This window comes from Arvicola amphibius, chromosome X (assembly GCF_903992535.2).
Source record: "Arvicola amphibius chromosome X, mArvAmp1.2, whole genome shotgun sequence".
Classification (NCBI taxonomy): Eukaryota; Metazoa; Chordata; class Mammalia; order Rodentia; family Cricetidae; genus Arvicola; species Arvicola amphibius.
The window spans coordinates 26,582,869-26,609,171 of NC_052065.1; the positions used below are offsets into that span (position 1 = coordinate 26,582,869).

The 26,303-nt window shown below is 40.0% G+C and overlaps 1 protein-coding gene across 1 annotated transcript in view; it reads right to left on the reverse strand.

Annotated features, from left to right (window-relative positions):
- Med14 (mediator complex subunit 14) overlaps positions 1-23,189 on the reverse strand; it is a 97,158-nt gene extending 73,969 nt beyond the window's left edge. The window contains 10 exon segments of the mRNA XM_038315953.1: positions 3,489-3,620; positions 4,319-4,427; positions 4,776-4,903; positions 5,703-5,765; positions 5,768-5,795; positions 5,797-5,835; positions 6,435-6,608; positions 13,511-13,616; positions 16,700-16,726; positions 22,575-23,189. Of these exon segments, the coding sequence (XP_038171881.1) occupies positions 3,489-3,620; positions 4,319-4,427; positions 4,776-4,903; positions 5,703-5,765; positions 5,768-5,795; positions 5,797-5,835; positions 6,435-6,608; positions 13,511-13,616; positions 16,700-16,726; positions 22,575-22,795 (1,027 nt within the window). The 5' untranslated portion in view covers positions 22,796-23,189.
- Between the last annotated feature and the right edge of the window lie 3,114 nt (positions 23,190-26,303).

Consider the following 26,303-nt stretch of genomic DNA (forward strand, 5'->3'; position numbering starts at 1 on the left):
GATATGGTATGTCTCACTCATTAGTGGATTCTAGCATAAACAAAGGACATTGAGCCTATAGTTCATGATCCTAGAGAAGCTAAATAAGGTGAATCCCCCCCAAAAACATATATTTATCCTCCTGGAAATTGGAAGTAGACAAGATCGCCAGGCAAAAGTTGGGAGCACAGGAGTGGGGGTGGGGTGGGGGAGAGGGGAGAGAGAATGGAGAAGGGGAGGATGAGGAGAGCTTGGGGGAGTGAGATGGTTGAGATGGAGAAAGGGTTGGATATGGGAGCAGGGAAGAAGATATTTTATTAAGGGAGCTGTTTTAGGGTTGGCAAGAGACTTGGCTCTAGAGGGGTTCACAAGGTTTCCAAGGGATGTCCCCAGCTAGGTCATTGGGCAGCAGAAGAGAGGGTGCCTGAACTGGCCTTGTCCTATAGCCACACTAATGAGTATCTTGCATATCACCATAGAACCTTCATCCAGCGAAGGATGGAGATAGAGACAGAGACCCACATTGGAGCACTGGACTGAGTTCAGAAGAGCAGAAGGAGGAAGAAGATGAGCAAGGAAGTCAGGACCGTGAGGGGTACATCCACCCACTGAGACGATGTGACTGATCTAATGGGAGCTCACCAAGGCCAGCTGGACTGAGACTGAATGAGCTTGTGATCAAAGCGGACTCTCTGAATGTGGCTGACAATGGGGGCTGAGAAGCCAATGATAATGGCACTGGGATTTATTTCTACTGCATGTACTGGCTTTTTGGGAGACTAGTCTATTTGGATGCACACCTTCCTAGACCTGGATGGAGGGGGTAGGGCCTTGGACTTCCCAAAGGGCAGGGCACCCTGACTTCTCTTAGGACTGGGGAGGGAGGGGAAAGGAGAGGGAGGAGTGGGAGGGAAATGGGAGGAGGTGGAAATTTTTGATAAATAAATAAATGAGGACTTTATGATGTAATCCAGTAAAAAAGAACATATTCCACAGCAGCCAAAAAAGTCAGAGATAGCCCCCTGATCCTACTGTTAGGAATCCCACAAGAATACCAAGATACTCAGCCATATATGAGAGGGTGGAGAATCTATGTCAGACCCATACAAACTCTAAACTCTCAGAGCCCCCATGAGACCCTAGGCATTTGTTTCTGTGGGTCATATTCTCATGATGTCTCTGAACCCTCTGGTTTTCGATCTTTCTTCTCCCTCCTCTACAGGACTACCAGAGTGTCTAACGTTTGTATTTGGGAATCTACACCTGCTTCATTACATGCTGAACGAGGTCTCTTTGGCCTCTTTCATGAATTGTGAACTGTAGTTATAGTAATATGTTTACGCATAAACTAAGATGGCAACTTGCAGATTCTCCCTAAAAGTTCTCTTAGAGGAGAATAACATTACTGCACATAGACTACTGAGAGATTGGCCAGACCAGCCTATCTCCCTTGGCTTCTGGATGGGTTCCTGGGCATGTATGAATAAACTATTGGTGTAATTAAGAGTAAAAAAGTGATAACTCAACAATCTAAGCTTTGGGACTAGAGATATAGCTCTAGAGGTGGAATGCTCAGTTTGCATACTCAAGGCCCTGGGGTTTGATCACCAATGCCACCCAAAACCTGATGCAACCTAATAGACTTTGAAAACAATCTGACATGAGCCCACAGTAAGCTAATCTAACTTAAAAATAAATATATAATAAGCCTTGTAAAGATATTGTCTACAAATCTAAAGCAAAATACTCTTAAGAAAGGTAGAATAGGGATAATAAAGTAGATTAGTGTATCTATTTATAAACTATTTTAGCAACATTAGTTTAAGAGAACTTATATTGGTATAGATTCTTGCACAGATACAAGTGTAAAATAATTTTTGTATTCCTAAGATAATTGTAATTGATATAAATTCAAAATTATAATTGTTATGTTGTATATGTTGCTATTTCTGTTGCAATGTTTTTACACACAAATATAAAGTCATTTTTTGTCATAATGAATGTATGTTTCTACTTCGGCTTAAGATATTTTGTATATTGATACAATTAAGAATATTTTAGTCATATTACATTTTTACCTCTGCTTAAGATATTTTATATGTTGTTACATTTTGAGATCATTGTCTCATGCTGTACATGTTTGAAGATTGTTGATATTTATCAGGTGAAGCTTTAGTCCTCGAGTTATATAGGTTATTAAGAATTACAGGTTAATAGTCAACCATGTTTGTCATACTTGTTAGGTTCTCTAGATGCAGAGATATACTCTCCATAGATAGGTAATCTTCAAGCACTTCAAAGACCTACCTACAGAATATGGCATTTAAATGTTTAATAATTTAGAATTCTGTTAACATTGAAATAACTGCTCCTGGCAGCATCAATTTACTCCAGAGAGAATGATGGGCACAGGAAACACTCCATATGGGCTTGTTTTCTTCAGGGCAAAACTGGCCTATTGGGCAAAGAACTGCCCTTGCCCTCAAACTGCGGACTTAAGGCACACTGTCCAATCTGAACAAGTAGGATACAAGGAAAAGTGACTACTGAACCTAAAAATGATCTGTCAGATACTCTAGGTCTATAGCCAAAGTTGGTTGCCCCAGTGTTACAGAGAAATTTTGGGGTGATTGTCAGGCAGCCAGCTGTTCTGTCATTTCTTACATATTTTGGAAGTCGCTTGCTTGCACTTCCTGCTTACTCAGGTAATATTATTTTCCTTCTCAGGTTCTTGATGGGGTTGAAGACTAGATAGTCACAGTTTACTATCCTCTTATATCTTAGCTAAGGACATTTTAGGTACAAGGACATAGGTTCCTCCTCAAGACAGGACAGCTACTGGAATAATCTCTCTGTTATTTGCTATTACCATAGCCTGGGCATTTAGTATGTTTCTTGTTTGATATTGTCCTTCTTGTTTGTAGTTTTATTTTGTTTATGTTATTACCTTTTTTTCTGGGCAATACTAATAATTGCTCTATTGTATATAGTTTAGTATTAGGTTAGAACCTTCTTATTTATACAAAAAAGGAAGTGTTGTATGATTTCAATCAATTTAGTCAATGACTTGGGGCAGCAAGCTCTAGGGTCTGGTCTTGTCTGCGAATGACAACTGATAAGCTGAGGGCGAAGGGTCTCTTGCCTTTGCTCATGCTCACTAGGATGGTAGGAGTGGAGCAGGCAGCTTGCTGTTGGTGCCCCTAACCCTTAAGTAGAACTGCAGTGGTATATAACCTGTCCTCTATCAGTGTTACTCCCCACTTTACATCTAAACAAATTCCTTAGAACCTCTCCCAAACTGTCATGGATTAACACTACAGGGTGTACACATGGTCTACATGATACTGGAACCTTACTAAATTAAATCACATAATTCTGGGCACATAGCTATTCATGTATAGTAAATCAGTTCTATGTGGGAAAGAAACCATAAAAACCAAGAAACAACAACAACAATGAAAACAGCTTTCCCTAATCACACAGACCACACCAGAACCAATTTTACTTACTTCCAACTGCGAGAGAGAGGCACTTTCCAGCATGATACTTTTCCACTTGTACAAGGTCACCCCACCTCTCTCGGATTAACATCAAAGTCTGGGAATGTAACACTTCTAATTGAAGAGATAAGCAGAAACAATCTGATGTATCATGTTAAGCAAATCAAATATATATGCTATTCAAGCAGGCAATAATCACAGGCAAATGTCATCTAACAAGGAATCTATGCCCAAAAAGCTAGAAATGAAGGAAGTTTTTGGAATCATCTTTGTTTAATGACTTGTCCTAAATAAGACAAAACCTGTGGTTGTCTGTAATTATATTCTCAAATGACAAATCATAAGAAGTAGTAAAATATGTGGTTGACAATTTTGGTCTAAATAAACAAAACTAGGTCCAGGTTTATCCATTAATTCATCATTGTTTAGAAAATACAAATTGATCAAATAATACATTTTCACCAAAATGGTACCCCTTTTTGAGACAGGTTCTCATTATGTAACACAGGTTGGCTTTGAACTAGCTACAGAGCCTTGCCTCTCAGGTGCTGGGATTATAGGCATGTACCACCTTGCCCAGCAAACAATACTATTTCTAAGTAATCACTTTTAGGAGTTGCCTGCAAAGTCGGCGGTAAAATTTGATATCAGTCTTATTATAGATATATCATTAATGTTCATACTGGCTAGTTTTCCATGCCTATTTCTATTCAAAAAAGATGAGGTATGGGAAGGAGAGACCAGATTAGTACCTTCAGGACAAAGGATAAACAGAAAATGTAGAAGAAAGAGGAAGACACAAATCCTTACAGTACATGTCTCAAATGTCAGAAGGATACGTAGGCAGTTGTACATGTCCTGAAGAGGTTTCTCATCAGCAAAGAGCCTAGACTGCACCAACTGATGGATAAAGTCGATTTGCATGCTATGAACCAAAGCTCGGCCCATCTTCCATTGGTAGAAGAAAAGGGGGCAGTTAATTGGAAAGAGAGGTCAGTATTATAACATTACCCAAGGAAGTGTACAACTACAATTTAAAATGAATTTAAAATTAAAAAAAGAGAAACCAAGATTATCTTGAAAAAACTACAGAACATTATACATTGGGAAACACTGAAATTTCTCCAGTCAGTAGGTAATTATGCTCATCAAATTTTGCTTCAAATTACAGAATACATTGCTACACATTTTTCTGCAGGAGTACTTCAATATAAAAATGCCAAATCATAAATAAACAAATATGTAAATAAAAATTAAAGAAAGAAGAATGACAAGACCAGTACTAAGACAATTTACCTCCCGTTCCTTATCCTCAACTAGAATTTCTAGCTTGAGAAGGCGCCATGGAACTTCTGGATCATCACCCATTACTGTCAAGGTTGCTTCAAATTCTCCTTCAACTCGAAACTTCACACGGCCATTTGCTTTTAGAAGAGGAAGAAGTAGACATTGCTTTAAAACAATAAGCTTCTGGCTAATCTTCAAGTTTCAATCTCATTATGAGACATTTTAAATAGACTGTAAGCTTTGTCCTAAGTGTTGAACAAAGCCAATGGTTCAGACATAGACAGTAACCAATGTCTAGGTCATTGAGAAACTAAAGGCAATGCTTCCTACATATAAATCAACAGCACAGTATGCTCTTCAGGCTCAACTTGGGGCCCCTTTTCTCTTCCAGCCTCAAATAATACCCACTAACTCCCCCCAGTGCAAATACCAGCACTGTATTTTTAGGTACTAAAAAGAAAAAACATGGATGGCAAATCATAGGTTCAAAACCACAAAAATTAAAACTTCATCTACTTGTTCTATGAACAAAACCCTAAAGGACATTTAAGAAAATATTCTTTTAAAAATTTTATTTATTTATTATGTATATAGTGTCCTGCCCGCATATATGCCCTGCAGAGGGTACCACATCTCATTACAGATAGTTGTGAGCCCCCAAGTGGTTGCTGGAATTAAACTCAAGGCTTCTGGAAGGCAGCCAGTGCTCTTAACCTCTGAGCCATCTCTCTAGCCCAAGAAAATATTGTGTTTGTTTGGAGACAGGATTTCTTTGTGTAGGCTTGTTGTCCTGGAACTAGCTCTGTAGACAAGCTTGGACTCAAACTCACAGAGATTCACCTACCTCTGCCTCCAAAGTGCTGGAATTAAAAGTGTGCGCCACCACTGTCCAGTGAGCTCAAAAACATATTCTTACAAAAAAAAAATTTCAGGTACATACCCACTGTAAGATTGCTAGCTGTGGAGGAAGATCTGTTGTTACAAGCCTATGTCTAAGATCTGATTAAGTTGATGAAGTGTGGCTTGTTTCTTCAATTTTGGTAATTGGGTCTGGAGGAATACATTTATCCTACGAAAAAAAATATACAGAAAGATGAAATTGTTTACCTGCACTTGTCTCAATATATTTTCTTACTTTACTCAAAGACAACCACAACACTCATTTCTGTATCTACATCTAATAATAGTAACTATGCATTTGAATGGCAAATAATTCTGTCACCTTGCCAAAACCATGTTCTTCATCGTGCTCCATTTATGACACCAAATTAATATCACATGACGTCCTCTATTTCCTAAATGTATAGAATACAATAGCACCAATTCATTCAACTACCATAATAACATTTGAATGCACTTCCAAATGGTACCTGCTGTGCCAATTATTTTCACACCTGAAATAGACACTAAATAATATTTGTATATCTGCTCACTCCCAACAAGGACAGAGAAAGGGGAGAAAATGGAGAAAAAAAAGAAAAAAGAAAGGAGGAAAGAAAAGATTCCCCAGTTCAATATCTACTCACATCATAGCCGAAATTTATTTCAAACTACTATTATAGAGAAAAAAACAACTATATAAACTAGTTTTTAAAATAGTTTTTCCTATGCTACATAATCTAAACCCAAAGTCTTCAACTTGTCCGAGTACAGGAGCAAAGCACTTACCCTGATGCAGGTTGGAAGTCGTGGATAAGAGCCAGTAGTCAGCACATCAATGGCATATGGGATAGCAAAACTAGGCAGGCGTGCGTGGACCAGTGCATCTCTAGCTAAGGAGGCCAAGCGATCAGCGGTGTCCACAAACAAGATAGCTTGCTGATCTAAAAAGCTTGAGATCATCTTTAAAGCAAAGGGTAAATAAGCTGCCTTGAAAATTGCTTTCTTCATTAAATATCATTAACTCACTCCTAAGCAAGCTTCAAAAGATATTAAAATAAGAGGTTCCACATTTATTTGAAGAAGTGTTTATTTGTATGACACTAAAACAGTACTTTTCTTTCATTTTTCCACTTTTGACACCACTCATACATAATACCAAATATTAAGAGTAAAATAAAATGGTTTTAATGTGATAGACTTCTAGTGTTGGGCAGCAATAAAGTAGTTAAAATCATGGACTCCTAGATTGCCTTGATCAAAATTTTAACTCTAGCTTACTAGTCCTGTCCACTTGGACAAATAGGTTAACCTTTCTATGTCTAAGGTTTTCAGCAATAAAATGGAGGTAAGATTCCCAACCTCATGAAGTTGTTCTGAAAATTAAGTACCACATACTTAATCTTCAGAACATAGAAAATACTAAGTACATACTGCCAGTATGAGATCCAGGCAACTTTCTGCCCAATATAGAAATTCTTTCTATAAGTTCTCTAGTCAATATACTAGTAGAGTCATCACAAGACTGAAATTCTTTCTCTTTCAAACCTTTTAGTTCTGTTTTACATCAATACCTAGCATTCCTTTCACTCTTGTCCTTCAAACAAGCTTCTAGTAGACAACTTAAAACACCGTAACCCAGAATTAATGCAATAGGGCATCATACCCTGACAGTGATCTGTATCGTCTTTTCATTTCTACTTATTTTATTATCTAATTTCTACAACCCTATAATTACTATCACCTTAGAGATGAGAAAAATAGATTCACAGGTAAAGACCTTTTTCCAAAAAATATAGCTTAATATTAAAGAAGCAAGAACCAGAAATGGGTTTCTTCTTAGTTAGAGCCAGAAGAATGCTACCTTTTGTAACTAGTGCAATAGTCTATTAACGCCACCAACGCTAAATTCATATTCATAGCCATTCAACTGCTAAATTCGTTTTATCTTGGATTTAGGCCATTTAAAAAATCTTGTCAGGACTGGAGAGATGGGGAGGTGGTTAAGAGCATGGGCTGCTCTTCCAGAGAACGCAGGTTCAATTCCCTGTACCCATACGGCAGCTCACAACTATCTGTAACTCCAGTTCCAGGGGACCTGACAATCATGGCAAAACACCAATCCATATTTTAAAAAAATTTAAAAAGAAATCTTGTCGCTTTGGTGGTGGTGCTCACTTCTAATACCAGTACTCAGGAAGAGGTAGGCGGATCTGTGAGTTTGAGGCCAGATTGAACTACAAAGAGACTGCCAGGACAGCCAGGACTGTTACACAGAGAAAGCCTGTCTCAGAAAACAAAACAAAACAAAAAAAATCTTGTCACTTTGCTGGGTGGTGATGGTGCACCTTTAATCCCAGCACTTGCAAGACAGAGGCAGTTGGATCTCTGTGAGTTTGAGGCCAAGCCAGGTTACAGAGCAAATTCTAGATCAGATAGCCAGCGTGACAACACAAAAAAAAAAAAAAAAAAAAAAAAAAAAAAAAAAAAAAAAAAAAAAAAAAAAAAAAAACGCTGTCTAGGGAAAATAATCTTATCACTAAGGAGAAAAGGTTCCTTATCACTCAGGAGAAAAGGTTCCTAAGGCCAGTTAAGGGAAAAGAAAACCAGAGAACTTCCCTCTGGGAAGATGGGAGGGAAGATGGGAGATAAACTGAGATAACAGTTTATCTAGCCTGCAGATCTGTGTAATCAGACACTCACAGAAGTGCAGATACTCTATACTTAGAAAGCAAATTAGTCAGAAGGTGGTGGCTTTTGCCTTTGAGCCTAGCACTCGGGAGGCAGAAGCAAGCAGAGACCAGCCTGGTGTACAGAGCTAGTTCCAGAACAGCCAGGGCTGTTACACAGAGAAACTCTATCTCAAAAAACCAGAAAGGAAGGAAGAAATCAAATTAATACTAATGCTTTAGTTTTGAGCAACTTATTAGTAAACCTAGTAATCATCATGATTTTTAAACATATTTACACACCAACTATCAATTTGCTTAAAAATTGTTAGACTTTGAGCAGTGAATGGACATTTCTCTAAGGAAGAAATACAAATACCCAATGAAAATATGCTCATCATCAGTCAACAGGGAAATAGATGCCTGTAATGCAGCACTCAGTACACTGAAGCAGGAAGATCACAAGCTTGACTTCAGTGTAGGCAACACAGCAAATACAAGGCCAGTCTGGATAACACAGTAAAATACTACCTCACAAAAGAAACACAGGGAAATCAGTCAGGATGTATGAGTAGACAGTAAAAACACTAGTGAGATATGACTAGGATGGCTAAATTCAAAGCAGATAATATTATAGATATGGAAAGATTAGATCCTTCATACATTGCTGATGGGATTGTAAAACGGTACAGCCATTTTAAAGAACAGTCTAGCTGATAAAACAGAATTATCTATGATACAACCACTTTACCTTAGGTATGTATTCAAAAGAAAGAAAGGCATACACAAAAAACTTTGTAACATTATCGATTCCAACTAGAGAAGATATAAAACAAAGTGAGGGTTTCTGTGCAATTCAATATAAATGAAGTACTGACACATACTAAAAACATTATAAAGAAGCCTTTGAGAAAACACATGAATCCATTTATAGGAAATGTTTAGAGTAGGCAAATTCAAACAAATAAGTAGGTTAATGGTTGCCTATAGGTAAGGGCTAGGAGTAATAGATAAATGGCACAAGTTTTCTTTCTGTGGTGATAAAAATTCTAAAATTGTTCATGGTGATGGACATATCAATCTTTGAAATTAATTTAAAAGACCACTGGGAACTGGAGAGTTGGCTCAGTGATTAAAATGCTTGGGACACAAGCATAAGGACCTGGGTTTAGCTTCCCAGCATCCAATTAAAAAGCTGAGAATGGTGGTTCTACCACTGGCGAGACAGATAAGAGGAACTTTGGAGCTCAATAAGTCAACACAAGTATAACATACGCAAAGGGTTTTCAATTTTGCTTGACATATTATTGAAGCCAAGTTAAATATCTCTAAACAAGTAAGTGAAATAAATGGAGGGAAACTAAACTCTTGGCTTAGATGTATGTTGGTAATAGCTAACCTTTTACTAAAAGTTAATGTGCTTTTAATAAAAACACTATCTGGGGCTGGAGAGATGGCTCAACGGTTAAGAGCACTGGCAGTTCTTCCAGAGGACCTGGGTTCACTTTCCAGCACCCACATGACACCCTTGCAAAATACCAATGCACAGAAAGTAAAAATAAATAAATAAATAAAAATTTAAAAAAAAATAAAAACATTATTTTAACTATTAAAAGAAAAAAATCTGGACTTTTTATTTCAGCCTAAATGGATTTAATAAAACTTAGTACTCGAACTTCTAAAACAATAAAATATAATTTTAATCTTTCGGGTAAACAAAATTGCCTGCTCAATTTACAACAAACTTATTCTTTGAATATTGTTTAGTATACAAAATTTTAATTTCCCAATCATATACATAGACAATGGAAACTTTTCTCCCCTCAAAGAATTTTTTTAATTCTTAATTATGTATTTATTTGTGCATGGGTGTTTTGTCTAAATATATGTTTATATATCATGTGTATATCTTATGCCCAAAGAGGCAAAAAGACCAGAAAAGGGAATTGGACCCTTAAGGAAAATTTAATAAATATATGTACAAAACATTCTACCTCAAACACTGAATGTGGTAATGGTACATATCCATAATCCCAGCACTCGATGAGCTAATACAAGAGGATTGCTAGTTTAAGGCCAACCTGGGCTACCTAGCAAAGTCAAACACTTTTTTTTTCTTTTTTCTTTTTTTTTGGTTTTTCGAGACAGGGTTTCTCTGCAGCTTTTTTAGAGCCTGTCCTGGAACTAGCTCTTGTAGACCAGGCTGGCCTCGAACTACAGAGATCCGCCTGCCTCTGCCTCCCGAGTGCTGGGATTAAAGGCGTGCGCCACCACCGCCCAGCTAAAGTCAAACACTTTTGATCAGTATTACATAGAAGGGTATTAGCTTACTCACAGACAGAAAAACACACCTGACAAAATTGGTCTACCCTTGTGACAGGCTTAGCTGCCAAGACTAGAACTAAGTACTAATGTCAATAAAAATTATTTCCCCCTCTGTCCTAGTTTCCTTTTTGTAGCTGTGATAAACACTGACCAAAAGAAATTTAAGAGGAGAGTTTGTTGAGCTTACACTTCCAGATCTTAATGCATCATTGAAAGAGGGCTGCAGAGGAAGCAAGATGAAAATGCCTTACTGAGAAAAGGTACCAAGCCACGTGGCTAAACATAGATAATAATTATGGGTTAAGTTGCAAGAGCTAGTTAATAATACACCTGAGCTAAGTAAACAGTTTATAATTAATATATGCCTGTGTGTTTATTTGGGACTGAATAGCTGAGAGACTGGGCAGGACACTTCTAGACCTTAATTCATCATTGAAGGAGAGCAGGAGGGGAACTCAAGTAGAAACCACAGAAAGATTCTGCTTGCTGACATATGTTCATCTAGGTTTCCTATAAAGCCCAGAACTTATACTATCTAGGGAAGATCACCCTCAGTGGGCTGCACCTCCCATATCAATTTTTAATCAAGAAAATGCCCCAAATATATGCCCAGAGGCCTACCTGATCAAGGCAATTATTCAGTTGGGGGAGTGAGCTTTCTCTTCCCATGTGACTCTAGGTCGTGTCAAGCTGACAATAAAAACTAACTGGACATGCTTCAAAAAGCAAATTTATATCCTAGAATTTTTTCAAAACTCAACTTTATGATCTTTCTCCTCCTTTTAGTTTGGTGACTTTTGCATAAGTTTTGGTTATAATAAAGCAATCGAGTGAAAGAGGCTAAGCAAAGACAACAGGCTAAAAACTGAGGGGAAATGTAAGAAACACAACTGTGCTGTAGATTCTTTGTAGAGTGGGATTTCTGTGGAATAAGCACCTTCATCAACTTACAAAAAAAATCTCCATTAATATATTTTCAACTTACAAGAATGCTAAGAAAAGAAATATAGTATGGGACCACCAAGCCAGGTAGCTGTTCATTTTTATTTAAGAAGCTTGATAAATCTCAGAGAATTTTTGAAGTTCTCATACATAATTTAGCTAGTACCAATTTGTTAATCTGCTTTAACCTATGAAAGCTAATAACCTTTTTAAAAAAAATAATTGATTTTATTTTAGGTGTATTGGTGTTTTGCCTTTATGTATGTGAGCCTGTCAGATCTCCTGGAACTGAAATTACAGGCAGTTGTGAGCTGCCATGTGGGTCCTGAGAGTGGAACCTGGAACCCAGTGCTCTTAACTGCTGAGCCATCTCTCCAGGCCAGAAAACTAATAACCTTTTAAAAATGTCATTAAATAAAAGAAAGAAAACAAAAAATGGAATTCTATTGTGAAGCTATACTAAGCCCTGCACTTCCTTTCCATTCATAAATTTAAATGACAGCATCTAGACATACATTTGGTCTTGTAGAGCTGAACCTAAAAAGGGAACCTTAATTAAAGTAGGCAAATGCTGTCTTCATTTCAGTACTTTATTCACTATCTAACTACCCTTTCCAGTATGAACTCATTAGGAGTGATTGAAGTAAAAGAAGAGGTAGTGCTCCTCATCTGTGAACACTGAATCATCCTCCCCAAGTTTGCTCAGTAAGCTCATTCAAGGACCCTAGGTTGTCCTCTTAACTTTCTTAGCTTAAAACTTGATTGGTTGTTGCTGTCATTGTTGTGTGGAAACAGGATCTGTTGCTAGAGTCAACTGACTATGTAGCTAAGGATGATCTTAAACTTGTGATCCTTCTGCCTTCATCTCCCAAGTGCTGGGATTACAGGCAAACATCACCATGACTAGTTCATGCAGCTCTAAAAGACAAGTACATGCTCTAGAAGTACTACCAATTGAACTACATTTCCGGCCCCTTAAAACAGTTTTAAGGGCTAGATTTAGTCTTTGTTACACTTCACTCTATGAAGTCACTTCCTTGAATTAAGAGTAATTCAACAGTCAAAAGACTATGAGCTTCCTGAAGACAGGGACTATGCTTTTATTCAAGTCATTCCCTGCTATCTCTTCTAACCTGTGTTCAGTAGTTTCCGAGCATAAGTAAATGAACTAACAACTGAACAGATACATGTCATCATCAGTTCTGCGACCTTGAAGAAGCCATGTATTTTCTAGAAATCATATCAATCTCATCTGTGAAAACAGAAAATACAGGTTCTCCAGTCTCATCAGGACATCAGAAACCAATAAGCAAACTTTGAGAGAACCTTCCAAACTCTAGCTCAGTGGTTCTCCAACTACCTAAGGCTGCAACCCTTTAATACAGTTCCTCATGTTGTGGTGACCCCTAAGCATAAAATTATTTTGTTGCTACTTTATAACTGTAATTGTGTTACTGCTATGAATCATAATGTAAATATTATTGGAGATAGAGGGTTACCAAAGGGTTTGCAACTCACAGGTTGAGAATCCCTGCTCTAAAGACTCATGCAATTTTGAAACTAACCATTTCTCCCTTTTAGTTCCTCAAGTAATGTCTTCTAGGTATCTCCCCGTCTTCCTTTTCATCAAGTGTCCAAAAATAAATACTATGCTTCTGAGGAAATTCATTTAGGAATTTCATAAAGGAACATGATTATTGACATCAGTAATAACATTTAATCAAGAGATGTTAAAGCTAAAATTCTAAATTATGCAAAACGTTTAAAAGTTATTTTGCTTCTTTCAAGACAGCATCATGCAAAGTAGTCTCACTAACCTAGAATTTACGACTGTCTTTTACAGTTTCCTGGATGCTAAGATCACAGGCATGTGTTACCATGTCCAGCTTTCAAAAGTTATTTTATAAAGTGAAATCAAGTTTAACTTACCGCACACTTTTCTACTTTGCCAGCATCATTAGCCCATTTTACTAAAGCTAATAATCGAACGAAGAGTTGACGTGTCCGGCTAGCAAACTGTACAATTTCTATTTTCCTGTAAAATAAAATAATTCTCATCTGAAACCAGCACATTATATTTTACAATTTGTTTCAAATCTTAATTTTTAAAGTATTTATTTACAAGCACAACAAACTTAACCTAAAATATCTTTATAAATATTTTTATCTCTTCTTTGGGTCCTTCATGTCTGTAGCTTTGACCACAGCGCAATAGATACAATAGGAGTTTTTCCACAATAAACTACATTTTAAACTAATTTTTATTATAATGATTCTTAGGATATACTAAATTCATGGATATGAGGTAGTGGACATTAAATGAGTCAGAAGAGACTAATTTAGGAGCTATGAAGTATAAATTTCTTAACTGAAACTACTGTTAATTAGTTACCATTTTGGTTAGAGGAGTTGAAATATATTCTTTACCAAAACTTGGAAGTGTGTTCTTTCTACAAAATCAAGGGTTATTTCCCAAGTTGCAATTGCATAACCGAAAAAAAAACTTAACAAGAACTTCACTATGAAACTCTTCACACCAATTTCAATGGCAAAGTTCATTACCTTAGCCAAATTAAAGACAACAAACTGAAAGTAAAAGAAAAGATAGATCTTTCCATATCTATTTTAATACTGTACTCATGTCTGTGCTTTTTCACCGAGCAATCATCCATATTTTTATCATCTCATGAAGCTTTAAGAGCTTTATTAAAAACTCTCTGCCTATGTTAGCTAGAGCTCTTTACTTCAGGACCACTACACAACTGACAATCATACCTTTCATTGTCTAAGACACTGGAAAAAAAGAAAACTTCAACATGCCAAGACCCAGCAGAATACCAACCTACCTCCAAGTGCAACTAATTTATTAATTTTAATGTGACTTTGCAATGAACTACAAGTCCAACCAACATCTCTGCATCTTGCCAATAACATCACCATGACACAATGCATGCAAGTAAGTTTTTGCTGAAGTATAATGCTGACTGAATGTGTCAAAGTCAAGCTGCTACTGAGAGTGTATAAGGACCACACACAACCTGAAAAGCTTCTTTAAGAACAGTCAATAACCGCCCCCAGCTAGTTCCTTGGGCAGCTGAGGAGAGGGTGCCAGAAATGTCCAGATCCTATTGTCATACTCATGAATATCTTGCATATCACCATAGAATCTTCACCTGGCATTGGATGGAGAAAATGACTGAGCCCCACATAGGAGCACCAGACTGAGCTCTCAAGGTCCTGATGAGGAGCAAAAGGAGGGAGATCATGAGCAAGGAAGCCAGGACCGCGAGGAGTGCTTTTACCCATTGAGACGGTGGGACAGATCTAACGGGAGACCACCAAGTCCAGTCGGAATGGGACTGATGGAACAGGGGACCAAACCGGACTCTCTGAATGTGGCTGACGATGGAGGAGGACTGAGAAACCAAGGACAATGGCAATGAACATGAACTCTACTGCATGGACGGGCTCACTGTGAGCCTTGTCAGTTTGGTTGCTCACCTTCCTGGACTTAGGGGGAGCTGGGAGGACCTTGGACTTAACATAGTGAAGGGAACCCTGATGGCTCTTTGTCTTTGGAGAGGGGTGGAGTGGGGGTATGGGTGGAAGGGAGGGGAGGGAAGGGGGAGGAGGAGGGGAGGAGATGGAAATCTTGAATAAAAAAATGAGAAAAATTTAAAAAAAAAGAAAAAAAAAGAACAGTCAATACCATGATTACTGGAAACAGAAAAAGAAAAGCCAAAGGCACACTTACGGCTCTTTGTCAGTGTCTGTCAAGGATTATAGAAGAAAACAAGCAAGACTGAGACACAACACAGTGCTAAAATTACATTGACTTCTAACAGGGCTGGGGTTGGAGGTCAGAATATAAGGCTCTGTTCAACCCCCAGCACCATACAAGCATCTGGACACAGCCTACAACAGGACTCATAACATCAGTGCTGTTCCTCTCTAGGTTTGTCTAGTATATTTTTGCCTAAATATACTCCGCTATCAAAAAGATGTCCTTCTCTAGAAACTACTGTAATGTGGATTTCTGACACCGCATTGTCTCAAATGATAGGGCACATGAGTTAGTTCTCTAAAAGCCCAGTGGTCTGTCCTAGCCCACAACAGCTAGAACAAACCTAGCTTATTTCCTTCTTTGAAAACTGACCAGCCAGCCAGCCTGTTGGTTGTAGTAGCCCACGATTTTAATCCCAGCACTCAGGAGGCAGAGGCAGGCAGATTTCTGTGAGCCAGGACTACACAGAGAACCCCTGTCCTGAAAAACAAAAAATAAAGCCACTCTACAGGTGAATCTCTGTGAGTTCAAGGCCAGCCTGGTCTACAACAGCAAGTTCTAAGACAGGCTCCAAAAGATACACAGAGACATCCTGCCTCGAAACAACAACAATTAAAAAAAACTGACCAGCCAAGTTATAACATAGGTTAAGTTTCAGTAGTGTCTTCCAGCACTATCTTTTTGATTTGTGTCTAAGTCTACAAACAGAGCATGTGGTGCTAGTAATAAAGAGTTTATAGTAACGAATACTATAAACTTCCCTAGTGACTTGGTCCTGAAAACCAATACCAAGGCACATTGGTAATATGGAAGATATAATCAAGTTAGCCTTGTATTATAGTCCCAATTTAAACCCCAATAACATAATCTCTTTAAATTTTAATTTATCTTGTTTCTTTGGCCTATGGAAACAACAGTGTTGTCTTAAGCCCCAAATTGAAATTGAATCAATAATTTTTCAACTATAAAATAGCAATACCTAGAGACATAACAGCATCATCACTACAGCTGGTAAATGAAGAGCCAGCTGTCTAACTAAAGCCAGTCTACTCCTCAACTTCATTACAAATATACAGTTACATTTCCCTAGTCCTCCCGAGGATTTGCCTTGATCATCAACAAAGGTTTAAAGAACAAAGGTTCTATACATTCAAGTACCAAGAATAAGAAAACTGCATTCCCTGGTGCTTCTGACTAAATACACAGTTCCACATCTCTTTGGGCCTAGGTTCCTAATCCACACCCCTACACCATCAACAGCCCCATACCCACACTCTAGACTAGAAGAAAAAAGTCAATAAGGAGAAAGATTTAAGAATTTTTTTCATACTTACCTTTCCACATCAGATTTCCTTGGTAATCTAAAAAAAAAAAAAAAAGAAAAAGTTGATTAAATATATGCATGCCTGGTGAAAATGTGATAATGGCCTTTACTCTGACACTATTTCTTATCTTCACGCTTTCAGAAAAACTGAGCAAACAGTAACCACAGGCTCAAGTGGCTGCTAACTCCCTACACTGATAAATTAGCAACAATATGACTATAAAGTACCAGCTAAGAAAGCAACATTTCTTTCCACTCAAAATGATTCATAAGATACTATGTAAACTTTAAACACTTAGAAAGCCGCAAGCCTGGAGTGTGGTGGTGCACACCTTTTGATCCCAACACTCAGGAGGCAGAAGCAGGAGGATCTGTTTCAGTATGAGGCCGGCCTGGCCTACACAGTGAATTCCAGGACAACCAGAACTACATAGAAACACTCTTAAAAAAATAAATAAGTAAATACCGCAAGTCTCACATCAGCACCCAGTATCAGAGTCAGAAAAAGTACCTTTTAAGACCAAAATGGCTACAGGTGTAGGAATAGTGGTTCGTTATCAGCCTCTCTGAACCTAAACCTCTGTGAGCACTTTGATTCTTAGAAGTAATCCCATTATGTTGTGTTACAATAGGTGACTCTGGAAGCTAAGGGTGCAATCAAGGTTTTATGGCAATTATGACATTGCATAATGGTTAGATGAAGGATTTATATGTTTTTTATTTTTTAAACTTATTTGTGTTTTGCCTGTACGCATGTCTGTGTGAGGGTGTTGAAGTCTTAGAATTATAGACATTTGTGAGCTGCCTGGGTCTCCTGGAAGAGCAGTCAATGTTCTTAACCACTGAGTCATCTCTCATACGTGATTTATATTACTTTTAAATAGAACCATCAGTGTTCTTGATTTCTTTTTGCTAGTTCTCCAGTACTGACTGCCAGTAACCTATGTCAACTTTCTCCTTGATAAATTATACTACTACTCTAGTGATGCTTAGAAAGCTCTTAACCTCCACATTCCAGTAACTTTTTCAGCTCATGGTCTAAGCACGATGGCCTGAATGCCTCTCAAGGCTGCCCAGCAAATATCAGATCCTGAAGAATGCACTCAAGCTGCTTAATGGTCTTCCCACACGCACACACATCCACCCCATGTGCCTCATAAACAGAGAAAGGTACAAGTAGGGGAAAGCACTGTCTTATTCTCAAAGAAGACATTGGGATGGATGGAAGCTACAAGTATAATCAGAGTGACAGAGGAACTAGATAGTGAGCTGGGGTATACAGTTCAGTGGTAGAGCACCTACACAGCACATGCCTGGGCTCAATTCCTAGTAGAAAGGTGAGGTTCGGGACAATGATGGACACCAAGGCAGAGGTCAGGGTGTGCATAGGAGTTTAAGTAGGTGCTGAAAAGGCCTATTTACCGAAAAGCCAAGTAGAAGCTAAAGGCCTATTAGAAGCCTGCAAATAAGAACTAGGTATAGTAGCACACACCTGTAATCACAGCACTTGGGAGGCTGAGACAGGATTGCCACAAGGCCAGTCTAGGATAGAGTAGGACCCTGTCTCAAAGACTGCAAATAAAAGCAGCCCCTGGTAAATTCCTCTACATAAAAAAAGCTCCTCAGAGTACTCCCTGTCCCTTGTTCTCAAAAGAGAGAAAAATGAGGATTGAGGGATGGGGAGACAGAAGCACTTAGAGGTAGAATAGGAAGGCAGGAACCATTGTTCCAGCTCCTACCTGCCCCCAGAGACTCTAAAGGATCAGCTCCCACCAGAAATTCTACCATTTCTAGGGTAAAGGACAGGATTTGCTGCCTGTCTCCCTTTTCTCCCAATGGTTCCACTTCTATTTTAAATTCCTTTATGAAACTCACCACATGGGAGGAAACCCTAAGATGCAAATATTGAAAGAAGGCACAGAGCACATTTATTCCACACCAGTAAAAGTTTATATGGCTATAACCCTAGCAAAGAGGTTAAAAAGCAAAGAATAGCTGGGCAGAGGTGGATCACGCTTTTAATCCCAGCACTCGGGAGGCAGAGGCAGGTGGATCTCTGTGAGTTCTAGGACAGTCTGGGCTACAAAGAAAGTTCCAGGACAGGCTCCAAAGCTACACAGAGAAACCCTGTCTTGGAGGGGAAAAAAAGCGAAGAATAGAATATATGCCCCTAAAATGTATGAATATGTGTTGGGGGTGAACAAGCAGAAGAAAAAAATCTAGAAACTTGGGGCTCAAACCAAATCATCTAAATTATTGAAACCATTTGTATGTGTGTGTGTGTAAAAGTCTACAAATTTGATGTTGGTAATTGAGAGGAAGCCACTAATAAATACTCTAAGCCTCCCTAGTGATTTGATCTAAAAAACCAAAACCAAGGAACACAGGTAGTATATCAGAGATATAATCACTTTTTTCCCCAGTTTTTTTTTTTGTGTGACAAAGATAGGGTTTCTCTGTGTAGCCCTGGCTGTCCTGGAACTCACTCTGTGGATCAGGTTGGTCTCAAACTCAGAGATTCACCTACCTCTGCCTAAATGCTGAGATTAAAAGTGTCAAAGCTGTCTTTTTATCTTTCATGTTTCAAACAGAAACAGAGAAACTAAATACCATGTCCCTCAAGACTTTTGCATGAATGTACATTAATACATTAATTCTGACAGGAGAATGCTAGTTCCATGTCAATCTGGGCTACAAAAGAGCAAGACTGTCTCAAAAACAAAACCAAGAAATTTTAGTTGCCATATAAGGGGTTTTTTGTTTTCTTAAGTATCAAAAATAAAAGTAGTGCTGGGTGTGGACGGCACATGCCTTAAATCCCAGCACTTGGGCTGGCAGAGGCGGATCCCTGAGAGTTTGATGCCAGACTGGTTTACAGAGCTAGTTCTAGGGAAGTCAGGGTTACATAGAGAAACGCTGTCTTGAAAAACATTATTATTGTTATTATTATTATTATTATTATTATTACTTTTGCAGCAGTATGCACCGGAACTTGAAAGGCAGAGACAAGCTAGGGCTGTTACAGACAAACCGTGTCTCAAAAAAAAAAAAAAAAAACAACAAAAAGACAGTTGCCTTTCCCTTAATTACCCATGGTTTAAAGAGATATTTCTGAGAATTCATTCATTCACATACTAAATTTAGTTAAGTCCCAAGTCCATGCCAGACATTGTTCTTGTCACTGGGAAACCAAAACAAATCAAAATCCTTGTTTTCCTGGATTTTCTGTTCCATGGGGGAAGCACAGTAAACTAATGATGTCTCAAGCAGGAAGCACTGTAGGGGTTAAACACTAAAAATGGGCAAAGTACTATTATTTGAGTGCTTGGATAAAGTCTTTGATCTACGTTATATGTGAGCCAAGACCAAAAGAAAATGAGAAAGAAAATGACATGTATTTTTGGAAAAAGGGCAGAAGCATCAGCCATTGTGCCAAGAACTATCAAGAAATATCAAGGTTAGGGTAGGTAGATGGAACAGAATAAGACTTAGCACATTAACTAAAAAAGGTAAAGTAGATAAGACACAGTTCTCTCGGGGCCTAAGCACAGCATAGTGTACACTTACTTTTTCTGTCTTTTTTTTTTAATGTGTGGTACAGGAAGGCTGGAGCCAGGACCTGGCAAATGCTCTACCTCTAGGCTACATTCCCAGTCCACTGGGCACTATTATTGTTGAAACATAATACCAGGCAGCCCAAGTTGACAGCAAATCCCCCCACCCCTCCACCCTCAGCATGTTGCCTACAGGCTGTTCTTTAATTTCTGATCCTCCTGCCTTGACCTCCAAAGTGCTGGTGCTACAGGTGTGCAGTACTATATTTATAGCATTTTTTTTCATGTCCAAAGGTATTCTGGTTTAGACCACAAATCTTATGGTCGCTCTAATAGAGAAGTAATTCTAAGAACTTTTTTCTCTGTGTTTTTCTATTTTTGTTTTTGTTTGTGAGTTTGTGGTTTCTTTGTGTGTGTGCGGGAAGGGTGGTGGCCGGGTATTTGTGGCTTTGAAAACAGGGTTTTACTATGTAACTCTAGCTGTCTTAGAATTGACTATGTAGACCCACCCGCCTCTGCTGGAATTAAAGCCATGCACCACCAAGTCCGGCTCTGGGGTATTTTTTTTTGAAATAGGGTCTCACTATGTAGCCTGAGGCTGACCTAAACTTGTGATCCTCTTGCTGTAGCTTCCCAAATGCTGAGATCCCAGGCACATATCCAGCACCAAGCCCAGCCCCTGCGTTAGATATTGAAATGTATGGATCTGGACACAGAATGTGGAATTCAGCTGAGGTCTGTGCTTGAGATATGTTTAGGAATCATCACACAAATGGTGCAGAACTAAAACTATATTATTCTACAGCAATAAGACAGAAGCCTCTCCATAAGCCAAGTCCAAAAATTTAAAAATAGAACACAACTCAATAAATTTATACAACTCCTCTACAGAAAATCAAATCACATGATCCATGATCACAGTCTTTTTCCCACAGCTATGCACAGGACATATGAAATTTTCTCCTCGATTTTTTGTTTTGTTTTGTTTTTCGAGACACCCTGTAGCCCTGGCTGTCCCGGCACTCTGTAGACCAAGCAGAGATCCGCCAGCTTCTGCTTCTGCCTCCCAAATGCTGGGATTAAAGGCGTGCGCCACCAGCCACCACCGCCCAGCAAGTGTTCCTTGCCCAACAAGAATTCCTAAACAGGACAGCTATTTCTCTCAGTCAGAAGTCATGGGGAGGGGAGGAGCCAAACACCTTTAATCCTTACATTTAGAAATGAGAGATCTCGCGTTCAAAAACAATTCTCAGCAGGCGTACTGGCCCAAATTTAGTAATCCCAGCCCGAAAGAGGCTGAACCATAACTGAAGGTTAGAGGCCAGTCTCACTATACAAGACCCCGTCTCCAAAAAAAAAAAAAAAAAAAGACACCTCTTTTGGCAAGGTTAAGCTTTGTCTCGTTCAATAAATAGTACATCAAAACTAAACGGAATGTTTTACAAGAGTATGAGAATCCATCTCTAATTCTTTTAGCCGTGTACAATGAAATATTTAATTTTCTAATAACAAAGTATCACAAGATACTTCCTAATGTCTGCATATTAATGTATTTTCCTAGAAACCTGACGGAGCCTAACAATAGATAGATAAAAGGTGAAAACTTTTATGAACCTCAGCTAGAAGATGTAAAACAGAGTTTCAAAATTTCGTAATACCTTTTCTTAGCACACTGAACCACCAGTGTATTCGGTTTGTATTCTGAAGGGATTAACACCCTAATCACGTCCCAAGGCATCCATAGGTAACTAGGTGACTGAAACCAGCAGGCTCATTAACAAAACGTATTTTACTTTCACTATATTCAGAGACTTCGAACGCTTTCAAATGTTTCAGAAAGACTCGGGATTCAAAATGTAATGTTTTAAACAGAATCTATCTCCTGAGCCCAAAGAGAAGCAGCTGCAATCTACTTTTAAAACATTGTCAAATGGCTGTGAAACATTCCCCTTCTTTGAAAACCGCGTTCAGTTAGAATTTTACATAGTCCTAAATGCTTACTCTCAATCTTAGGGTTTTAAAAATCTAAGAAATTGATTTCCACCAAGAAATCAATAGAGTTCTATTGGGAACGCAAGACAAAAATCCTAACGACAATCTTCAGCGCAAGTGTAACACGCGAAACCAACCAGTCTCAGTGCTTTCACCGCCAACCAGATCCCCAATACTAACTAACCTCATCCACGTCCCCGCAACCTGAACCCCAAGAATTCCAAAATTCTACACTCAACAGCCGCGCTCACTAAACGGCGGTCGCAAGCTTCTATCGGCCCACAGGGCGGGAAGGGCAAGTGGAGAGCCGGGAAGCAGGAACGGGTTCGCAGCACTTACAAGTCCGTCAGCACCAAGAGCTCCGAGTAGGCCCGGTGCAGAAGAAATTCGATGAGCGTGCTAAGCCGGTAACTAGGGCTAGCGGCGGCCGCAGTTGCCGCCGCCACCGCGGCTCCCGGCGGCGGAGGAGCCGGGGCTGCCGCCGAGCCGCTGCCGCCGCTGCCGCTACTGCCGCCGCCCGGAGGCATCAGCTGGTGGTTCTCCAGCTGCACTGGGGCCATGGCGGCGCAGAGCCCGGCTTGGCGCAACCGCCCGAAAAGCGGCCCTAGAGCCTCCTCCCGGGCTCGGTGACCGCACCGAGGCGGGAGCGGGCAGAGTAGCCGCCGCCTAGCGCCAGGCCGCCTCTGCTGAACAGGAAACCGAGTCCGGGCTGCGGAGGCCCGCCCCCATGTAGGGCCGGGCCGGCGGGCCGCGAGAAGGCAAGCGCGGGACGGGAGGATGGAGAGGCGGGCCAGCCGCCGTTCGAGGGAGCGAGCTTCAGGGACTGTTCAGCGGCCGCCCGACGGTTGGGCTGCTGCGTCCATGTTGCGGGGCCTGGGGCGGAAGTCGCCTGACAGAACGGAAGGGGAGCCCGCGAGAGGCCTTTTCCACTGGCAACCTGTGATGGTTCCCCGCGCAGTGCCCGGCTAGGGGGGCCACTCGGGAGGGGGTGTGTGGGAGTGGGGCGGGGCGAGGCGGCGTGTGGGCGGGAAAGCGGAAAAGGGGGGTGGGTGAACGTGCACTGCCGGAAGCCGCGCCGCCAGCCGAGAGGGTCGCGTCACAGAAACGTCAGCAGTCCCGAGTGTTCTTTTTGCCCCTGCCTAGACGGCCACAGGGGGCGGTGGGCGAAGGAGGAGCGGTGGGCGAAGGAGGGGCGGTGGGCGAAGGAGGGGCGGTGGAGAAGTTGCCGGTCATCCATCTATTCTCGGGGCCCCCCGCGCTCTGACGAGCGGTCGCCTGTGACCGCGCGCCGTGACTCTCCCACGCGCGCTCCGCCCATAGGCGTCTCTGGCGCTACGCGTGGGAGACAAAGTTGTCGTCATTATTTCTCTCTCTCTCTCTCTCTCTCTCTCTCTCTCTCTCTCTCTCTCTCTCTCTCTCTCTCTCTCTCTCTCTCTCCTCTCTCTCTCTCTCTTTTCTTTTTTTGTCAACTGTGGGAAAATGGGCGAGAAAATGGAACAGGACAGGAGCAACAGCACAATAACATCAATTGAATGCAGTCTCGGGTGCTCCGAGCTCGTTGCTGTCACTCAAAGCCTGACAGTGAAACACATGCAGTCCTTAAATCCTTCGCTGGCACTCTTGGCTTTTGTCCCTCTCCTTGCAGTAGCCGCCCTGTCTTGCATAGGTTTTTACTTCATCGTTCCCTATTGCCTCTTTTCCTCCAAAAATCCACATATATTTTGTATGTGTTTTCTTAATCTTGGCTCCTATTTGGAATCACGTACAAGACTTTCAGGAAAGAAAAAAAAAGAGTCTATGGGTTCCATAGCCATAGATTCAGATGCAATTGTTCTTACGTGATGTCTGGGCTTCGAGTTTTTTTTTTTTTTTTTAATAGTCACCTAACAATTCTAACGCACGGAGAAATTTACTGTTAAAAGCGTCTGTTTCTGTGACCCTACCTAAACATCGTTTTGCAGCTTCATCTCCCGCAGGTGTAACAGATGCTCATGCTGATCCTAAGGTTAGACAATTCTCTTTGTTCTCTACTTGTGCAATTGCAGTACTCGTTCTGACTCTTGGTCTCACTGTGTTGTCGGGGCTGGTCTTCTGGCTCTTAAGCTCAAAGTACTTGGGACCACAAGCTCCTGCACTCCTCACCCACTTTTCAGATTGAGAAATCGTCTATTTATGGGGTACGATGTTAAATTGCAATGCATGGATACACTCCTGAATGAACAAGTCAGATTCATTAATGTACCTCTCACCTCTGATACTTTATTCTTTGGAGGTGAGAACAGCTAACACACCACCTCCTGCTGTATCCTTGCCTATCTATAGTAGGCAAGCATTCCGCCATATATTCCTAGCCATTTCGTGTTGTGTTGGGTTCTTAAATGACATAGGCTTACCTGAAACTTGCTTCGTAATTTAGACTGATATTCAACTTGTGATCCCCTGCCTTAACCTCCCATGTAACTGGGATTATAGGTGTGGATCTCTATGTTCTATTAAAATCCACTCTTAACTATAGGAGATGCTATTAACAGGAGATATTAACTAAAATTGCTGCATTGTATATTGCTGCCTGAAAGGTATCTTTTCAGTAACATTTCCCTTTTCCCTGCCCTCAGCCTCTACTAAACATTATTTACTGTTGCTTCAATGAATTGGACATTTTAAGATTCCACTTAAGGTGAGATGTGATACTGGCTTTGTGTGCCTCCTTTTTTGACTGGGTATAACGCCCTCTCGAACCACCCATGCTGTCTTTGCTTGAAGTAATAGTCCATTGTGTATTATATACAGTACAGAAGTTTTCTAATATGCCTAAGGTCTCAGTATAACCAGACCTACCTTAGGCTAAGTTCCTCCTGCCTCACTCCTGAATGCTAGGCTACTGTGAATGCATCTATTTACCCAGCCACATTTGTGTGTGTGTGCTGGGGGTGGGGGTCAAGAAGCAAGAATGTTCAGCAAGTTCTCTGCCACTAAGTTGCATCTTCAGCCCTGCAGCCACAATTTTTCTTTCTATCTATTTGTTGATAGGCACTTAAAAAAAAAACAAAAAACTGTATCTGCCGGACAGTGGTGGCGCACACCTTAATCCCAGCAATTGGGAGGCAGAGACAGGCAGAATTTCTGTGAGTTCGAAGCCAGCCTGGTCTACAAGAGCTAGTTCCGGGACAGGCACCAAAGCTACAGAGAAACCCAGTCTCAAAAAAAAAATAAATCTGTATCTTGGTTATTATGAATGCTGGTATATTTTTCAGGTGTGGTGGTGTACTCCTGTGATCACAAAACTTTGGAAATAGAGTCAGGAAGATCAGGAGTTGAATCATTCTCAACTACATAACGAGTTCTGGGCTAGCCTGGACTATATGAGACTCTGAATCTGAAATAAGATAGTAATGCAAATATCTTTTTGACATAGTTATTTCACTTCCTTTTAATGTATACCCAGAAAATTGGATTACCGGATCACTTGGTAATCTCTTAGTAGCTGCAGGTCTCTCCATACTGTTTTCCAAAATGGTTGTAGTAATTTTGAATTCTCACCAACACTATACAAGGTTTCTTTTTTCTCCCCATCTTCCCTATTTTTTTTCCTTTTGTTTATAGCTATTCTAGCAGACGTAAGGTCTTATCTTTTTTTAATTTCCATGGTGGGACAGATAACATTTGTGTCAGGTAAAATCAGGCCATTTCTTTTCTAGTTTTGACTTGTCTTATTGAAGTTTCCCTCCCTCCCTCCCTCCCTCCCTCTGTCTCTCTCTTTCTCTCTCTCTCTCTCTCTCTCTTAGTTTTTCTCTCTTTTAAAAACAATATTGACTTCAATTAAGACATTCTTGTTGTCACAAACAAAAGATGATTGTATAAAATGGTCCATCAACTCTTATCTAACACTTTCTATTTCTGTATGATGTTGAGAAGATTTCAGTTGTGTTTTCTTGTATAAACACAGTAACAAATCTTGCCTTTTGGTATTTCTTCTATTAGGCAGTAAGATTCTACCTAGACAGAGTCTCGACAATTTGTCAATAAGAGGAAACTATCAGGGTGGAACACGGAGGCAGGCAGATCTCT